This window comes from Eucalyptus grandis, chromosome 10, assembly GCF_016545825.1.
Source record: "Eucalyptus grandis isolate ANBG69807.140 chromosome 10, ASM1654582v1, whole genome shotgun sequence".
Lineage (NCBI taxonomy): Eukaryota > Viridiplantae > Streptophyta > Magnoliopsida > Myrtales > Myrtaceae > Eucalyptus > Eucalyptus grandis.
In genome coordinates, this window is record NC_052621.1 from 34,623,774 (window position 1) to 34,631,487 (window position 7,714).

The 7,714-nt window shown below is 38.6% G+C and overlaps 1 protein-coding gene across 2 annotated transcripts; it reads left to right on the forward strand.

The window, feature by feature from the left end:
• The first annotated feature begins 3,616 nt into the window (after positions 1-3,616).
• Positions 3,617-7,077, forward strand: LOC104421211 (omega-hydroxypalmitate O-feruloyl transferase-like). Of its 2 annotated transcripts, none has more exons than XM_039303211.1 (4): positions 3,617-3,724; positions 4,304-4,792; positions 5,522-5,848; positions 6,300-7,077. In XM_039303211.1, exons 2-4 carry the CDS (start codon positions 4,340-4,342, stop codon positions 6,864-6,866), a joined length of 1,347 nt encoding a protein of 448 aa, XP_039159145.1. In that variant the 5' UTR covers positions 3,617-3,724; positions 4,304-4,339; the 3' UTR covers positions 6,867-7,077. The 2 variants fall into 2 exon arrangements, with proteins under 2 accessions (XP_039159145.1, XP_039159146.1); XM_039303212.1 differs by having other exon boundaries at positions 4,337-4,792.
• Positions 7,078-7,714: the final 637 nt, after the last annotated feature.

A 7,714-nucleotide genomic window follows, 5' to 3' on the forward strand; every position in this document is an offset into this window, starting at 1 on the left:
CAATATCACACAGTGGAGCCCGGGTCCTTACATTTAGCCTCGCCCGCATATTGCCGGGGCAATCTTAGTCCGTGCCTCCATACTGCTCCGGGTCTAGGTCGTCACATTCATTATGTTGAATGGGGTGATCGGCCATAAAATTCAATCTATCTTTTTTATTCAATTTTTGTTCTTATCATTTGTCCATCGTTATTGTTTAAGATCAATTTGATCAGACGTGATTTCACTTGTGTAATGGTTCCATTTCCTTTTGTATTCGCGAGAGAATTAGTGGAACCAAGAATCTTTTTGTACTTTCTAATTTGGCTAACGTTCATGTGCAATCAGGCGGTTAGGCAACTGCTACAGAGCATAAAAGAACATTGATGTCTTTTACGGGTCGACCGATTTCGTATCTTCAAAGGCCATTCGATCACAATTTTAGTCCACAAAGTCTCTTTTGGTTATTATAGAGCGAACTATAAAAGTTCTCGGTGAAGCCAAATCTTAATCTTGGTCAAGTGAGCTTCCTAACGAAGTAAGAGAAAAATTTTATGAATCATGTAAGCACAATCGTACCAAAGGCATATCAATTCCTAATTAAAGTGCTCGATCGCTAGCGACAACTCTAGGTCTTGTCCCCGTAATAGCTCTGACTTCATCTGAGTTTAAGATGTGAATCCTCCCTTTCGGCGTTGTCATATCGTGTCTCGTTCATGAGATTCTGACGCCTCAACATTTTACATAGGTCTTCACAATACCCAACTCCCCCTAAAAGAATAGGGCCACCAGCAAATAATTAATGAGCAATTTTATAACTTACGTTCCAGTAACAAAAATTCATGCAAGCGGCCTTATACGTCATTCGTTCGAGAGAATGAATAGTTATAATCATCAAATTAATGGTGAGCATAGTTGTTTCCATAAAATTTTCGTTGCCTGGATGGTGTGTTGGGTTAGTTACATGTGTCAAATTACTCTTTTCTTTATCGAAAGAAAATTATGTTCATTGCTCAAAAGGAGCATTAAAAGTATATAGACATCGTAGCAAAGCAAATCAGAGTATAGCAAAGCTCAGAATACTACGAAATAAAATCAAATTCAAAAAATAATGAGGATCAATAAAGCACTACCAAGGTTAAGCACAAGCTCATTTCATAAGAACAGATTTGTCAAACAAAATAATTGGTGGCTAATCACCAGATCTCATACATTTGTTAGTTATGAGCACACATTGGAAGCTCCTTCTCCAATAATTATAGTATTGTTAGTTGGTGGTATGTGCCTAGGTTCAAGTTTTTCTACACCATCTCCTTAAGGAGACAGTCGAAACGGGTTGAATGAACACAAAATATTTGGGAGATGTCAGACCATTAAAGTGGGAGACAAAGAACTTGTATACAGATAAAGCACAAGGGCATCAAAAATGCATATTTATTGAACTCTCAAACCTAAGTCGAGAAAAGATAGCACCCGCATTTAGAAGTAAATCGAAAGAGTTTAAATGCTCAGATATAAAACTAAATTGCAAGGAGAGAACTCATACATCTAGATTGGGAAAAAAAGAAGAATAAGAAAAGGACAAACAAAAATTACAAACAAAATCAACAAATAAATGAGAAGGGGATTAGATCAGTTCAAAGCCTTCTCCATGGCTGAAGGTTGAGAAAGATAATGGAGTGAGAACAGAGAGAGGGAAATTGGAGAGACCACATTAAATTACTATCAACCGACTAAAATTATGCTACTTTTTTTGTCTTCTACTACATAAATTTACATTGAAGAGTCTGTACTCTAGACAACATATTCAACACATCAAAAATAAGGTCATTTCTCACCCAATGAGTAACTTAATTTATCACTTATCTGATTTTTTTTTAGCAAAAGTATACCCCAAGTGCCAAAAACTTGGCATGGATGGAAACTTAAGTGCTAAAATAGGAGCAAAATTGATTACTTAATTCCACTCCGGCCAAATTGCTAACGTGCCAATTTTCCGGCAAAGTGAGTGCAAAACAACGTCGTTTTGCATGCTAACGTGGTGAGAAAACGCAAATATAACGTCGCTTTGTGTATGATGTGGTAAATAATTAATATAAAAATTAATTAAATTAAATTTAAAACTAAATTTATTTAAAATATTCTAAAAAATAAAAAACTTTAAATTTAAAAACTTTAAAAAAAAAAAAAAAGGAGAGGTCGAAGGGAGGTGGCTGAGGGCTGAGCCCTCGCCGCCGCCGCCTCCCTTTCGCCCCGGGAAGGACCAACGACGGAGGGGGAGGGTCAATCGAGGTCGCCTACCTCGGGCTGACCGGCGGCGAGGGCTCGCAAGCCCTCGCCGGATCTGGGCGAGGGTCCAACCCTCGCCCTAGATCTGGGTGAGCCTAGGGTTCGACGACGGTGGGGACGCGATGAGGGTTGCGAGCCCTCACCGCCAATCGGTCAAGGGCCGGCGACCCCGGCCGAGCCTCCCCCTCCATTGCCGGCCCTTCCCGGGCGGTAGTGAGGGCTCGGCCCTCAACCGCCTCCCTTTGCCCCCCTTTATTTAATTTTAAGTTTTTAAATTTTTAGAATATTTTATATAAATTTAGTTTTAAATTTAATTTAATTAATTTTTATATTAACTATTTACCACATCATAAACAAAACAACATCGTTTTTGCATTTTCTCGCCATATCAGCGTGCAAAACGACGTCGTTTTGCACTCACTTCGCTAAAAAATTGCCATATCAGCAATTTGGCCGGAATGGCACTTAAGTAATCCACTTTGCTCCAATTTTGACACTTAAGTGTACATTTCCAAACTTTTGGCACTTAAATGTCACTCGGTGCCCAGTTTTGGCACTTCAGGTGTCCGTACCTCAATTTTTTTCATTGTCTATCACTCTTGTATTGTTGGCAGCTAGTCCCTCTCTTTATCAGACAATCAATCACCCATCGATCAATTGCTTTGCTCCGACTCTCCCGACAATTTCGTAAACACTCAAACTGGTGGAATTTTCTAAGGGCTCAACAGCTTCGGATAAAGGACCAACTTCCAATTTTTTAATTTAGCATTACATGCTTTGATTGTCAACATCCACCCACCCAAGCCCGAGGCCAAATTGCCATTTTCCAATTCTATTTGTTTGTCCACTACGGCGGCACATGTTACGGATGTATCACGGGACGGGAAAGGAAATGTGAAACTCATTGTCACCCAAAACTTAAATTGTAAGTACAGTCACTTACAATGACATTGAATCCATAACCATAATTGACAAAAACGGCAATATGAAACATATTCTTAGTCAACTAGATACATGCATGTTTATTTTTGGAGATCTAATTAAGGAAACGCGCTTTCCTTTCTTATTTAGAGCACCAACCTTGTCAAAACTATCAATAGAAAGTTATAGCAACCTTCCGTTAGACTGCAATATTCATTTTTTTCTTGGGCAATATTCATTTTCATTCCCATGGCCTATTTTTATCTATCAAGTTGCTTTTTCTTTTGGGACTAATATGCCAGGTGCACTTGTTAGTTGTTGTACCAAACAAAAGGTATTTATTAAAATAAGATAATCCCAAACCAAAAAAATGGCGCTCGATAAATAAATGATTAATGTGGTTGCACATTCCATCCAAATAATTAAAAAACGAAGTACTCAAAACGAGTCTGTGATGCAACTATTTTATGCTCAATGCTAGCACTGGAGAAGCCAAATCCGAGCGTTTCATCTCGAGTATCTCCAACTCTTAGAGGTATGTAATGTATGCGGGTTTCCGTCTGAGTTTGAGTCGTGTGCGCGATGTATTTGGCCATGGAAAAAAAGTATAGGGAAATTTATTATTTCAATTCTAAATCTATTGTATGAAATTCAATTCAATTCTAAACTTTTTAATTATTCCAAATCCTAAACTTATAAAGAATATTCCAATGTGGTCCCGTTATCTATGATTCATTCAACATAGATGGCCAATGTGTTGCAACATGCACATTTGATGATACATATTGTTTAGGAGTAAGCCAATCATAAATTTTGAAGTGCGGGCTTATACTTTGCCTAACAATTTAAATTTGTAGATTAATTTTTGTTATCATGGAGCTTAGAGTAAAGTTTTAATTTCCATGCGTCATTTGGAAATTCATCTTGCTTGTGGATATGATCTTACTCAAATATTTCCTATCGCACCTATTCTTTTGTGATGTCATTCCAAGTTTCGAGTAAAGATGAAGTTATTCAATTCCACTTCGGATTAGAGTGCATATAGACAAGATGTACAGCGATTTTATTTACATGTGACCTCTCTCTGTTCAATAACCTTTTCGGTGCCTTTCAGCTCATTTTTTCTTTACCTCGACAAAGAGAACAGGGTATGAGTTTCCAGAATTCTCCCATGGAGGCACTCGCGAAGAAGAACGTCCTAAAAACAGAAAGATCTAACCCCATCGTGATCCTACCAGAACACGAAACACCCGAGAGTTCCCTTTTCTTAACTAGCCTCGATCAAGTGGCTCCCGCAATGGTGCCGTCCGTTTATTCTTTCGACAGGAGCGGCGCAAATGTAGTAGACGTGATTAAGCAAGCTTTGGCCAGAATTCTGGTTCATTACTATCCAATTGCGGGGAGATTAGCCATAAACTCTCAAGGGAAGTTGGTTGTTGACTGCCAAAAGAAGCTAGGAGTCCCATTTGTAGAGGCAGTGGCTGATTGTGGCATTGAAAATCTGGGTGATAAGAGGCTTCTCGATTCTGATATTTTAGATAAGCTTGTTTACAGAGATCCTATGGAACATATACTTGAAGTTGCCCCCCTTCTAACTGCACAGGTAAAGATTTTCTTTTTTTCCTGGTAATGCTTGAGAGTGCTTTCTAATCTATGCATTTCACTTCAGAATTTTTTTTTTTTTTTTTTTTTTTTTTTTTTTAAAGATCATAAGTACTTCTTGTTTCCTTCTTCTTCTTTTTTCTTTGTTTTTTGGTTTTCACGATTAAACATGATAGTGAGTATGTTTTGGTGGACTTAATTTACGTTGGACTAGTTGATGTTAGGATCCAGATTCGTTAAATATTCTTAAGATTCAAGAGATGATAATTTTCTACTTATAATTAGTTATTTACTTTTTTTTATATGACGAGTACCTTTTCATATTAGAAAAACTAGATGATAACTAGTAAATTCCTCCTGTGCATTTAGAAACTTTTCATCTAGTTTACTAACTATCCACATATAGGTAACTAGTATTTTCCAGAGAACTTGAATAAGCAATTTTTCTGGGTGTGTTTAGTAACCTTTCACGCTGAAAAAGTATTATCAATTTTTTAAGTAAGTATAATTATTTCTCTAGTTTATTGGTATTTCCTTAATGACAAAATACGTGGTCAAATTCGTGGTAAGTACGAAAAAATGGAAGTACATGGATGAATCCTCTTGCAAATGTAAGACTTCAGATGGACATAAAATGCTAAAAGTCAATCCACGCAAGATCTTTTTCACATATTTACTTGTACTGCATGTTATGTTGAGATAAATTATTAATTTTGGACGGGAATTACAGGTGACGAAATTTAAATGTGGAGGTTTCACCTTAGGGATTGCACTTAACCATTGCATGGCAGATGGTGTGTCGGCAATGAATTTTATGAACGCATGGGCTGAAATAGCAAGAGGCAAGCCATTGTCCCTCGTCCCTTATCATGATAGAACCATCTTAAAATCAAGGGTGCCTCCTCAAATCACCGGTCCTTACAACGAATTTGTTCACATAAGTGATGTATCAAACATGACAGCAATATATGAGGAACAACAACTTGTATATAAGTCTTTCCATTTCGATGCTGAGAAGCTGGCAACCGTCAAAAGAATGGCAACAAAAAATCAACAGGTAAATTCCTGTCTTATGAGAATAGATAGGTGGCCATTCGTATGCATCTTTGTATAATACACGTCAATAAGTTCCAAAAGAATGCAAAAAATAGACCCAACACCATACCAAAATAAATTTCCGGTTGAGTTTGTTGCACAACTTTTAAATAATGAGAGATCATTTCTCCCCCAAATATAATTTTGATTGACAAATATCCATAGAATCACAGCCTATGTTAAAACCTAGAAAATACAATATGGCTCAATAGTATGTACATTTTCTTGCGAAATTTGATTGATTATGACTGTCACATAAGTGGTAAATGTATGAATCTACATATTCATGTGTGTGTCTATATATATGTGTGTGTGTGTGTGTGTGTGTGTGTGTGTGTGTGTGTGTGTGTGTGTGTGTGTGTGTGTATAAAAATTTGGTCACAAAAATGGAATCTATTCATCTTGAATGACAGGTTACGAGCAGCTACACCAGCTTCATAGCACTTGCAGCCTTAGTGTGGCGGACTCGAAGCGTGGCCCTCAAGATGAAACTTTACCAACAATCGAAGCTCCTTTTACTTGTTGACTTCAGGTCTAGGCTAAAAACACCATTGCCTGACGGATATTTTGGGAACGCGGTCGCCATGCCCTGCTGTCTTTGCACCATGGGAGAACTGATTGAGGAGCCAATCTCTGCTTCTGCGGAAAGAATAAAGAAGGCGATTGAGAGTGTGACTGACGACTACATACGGTCAAGGATTGACTATTTGGACATGAAACGATTAGAGGGGTTGCCCGTGGGCACACTAATAATAAGTTCATGGGTGAGGCTCGAGTATGGCCAGACGGACTTTGGGTGGGGGGAGCCAAGGTTTGGGATCGGTGGCCTGCCGAGCTCAAGCTGCATGTTCATGTCAGAAGGAAGAGAGAAGGGCATTGCGGTGATGTTGGGTCTGCCACTTTCAGCCATGAATACCTTCGAGAAGCTTGTTTGTGATCTAAATGATACTCAGCACACTAATAGTGGTATTCAAAGCTAGTTTGCAGAGTGTGACCGACTGCAAGGGGATCATCTTATTCAACAAGTGAATGATATTGTCACATAAGTTAATAAATCAATTCAGAGTTTGGTTTTGAATATTTAGCATAATCTGTCGGAATTCCAGGTATACCTTGTGTCTTCTCATGTTTTTTCAGCTGTCATTGTCAAAGACCAATTTAATAAAATATGATCTTTCTGCTTGTCCTGAAGCTTCAATTTACTTTTCCATCTGTAAGTTTTTGAAGGCGCAATTGAGCCCCTTCATGAGACACTTTCCCTTTTCTTATCAAACAAGACAGAAATAATAATTTGAGTTCGAGATCATGCAGGAGAGAGCTTTTCAATATGCATCACAGAAATTTATCTAACTACTTAATTGATTCTGATTGACAAATCCAAGTTTGTCGACATAAATGAAGCTGCGAAACGATCTCAATTTAGGCGTGTTGGGATTAACGGATCCCCAAAAACTGGATTTGATATTAAATCAAACCCCTAAAACGAATGCGGAAGACAAGCCCGGGAAAATCATGTATCACCGATCCTAAAGCACACTACGGATTCGAGTGTACCTTGTTAGCCACAGATTAAACACCGACGCCAACGTGAGGAAGAGAATTTGGCCCTGTTCGATCCGATGACGCCAAATCGTGGTTGAAGGAAGAAAACGTTGCCGGAGCCTTACTGTTTTTTCCTTTTGGGGGGGGAGAGAGAGAGAGCGAGGGGGGAGAGGGAGACGTACTTATGTTCTGATTTTCCAAAAGGTGTGTTCTCCCTCTCTCTCGTCCCTTTTATACATCCCTCCATCCACGGGCCCTATTCCTGTGGGCCGGGCTTTTAGGCCCA

Coding starts and splice junctions, on each gene's coding strand:
- LOC104421211 (XM_039303211.1), top strand. CDS start 4,340: ATGAGTTTCCAGAATTCTCCCATGGAGGCACTCGCGAAGAAGAACGTC. Junction 4,793..5,521: donor CCCCCCTTCTAACTGCACAG/GTAAAGATTTTC, acceptor CGGGAATTACAG/GTGACGAAATTTAAATGTGG. Junction 5,849..6,299: donor TGGCAACAAAAAATCAACAG/GTAAATTCCTGT, acceptor CTTGAATGACAG/GTTACGAGCAGCTACACCAG.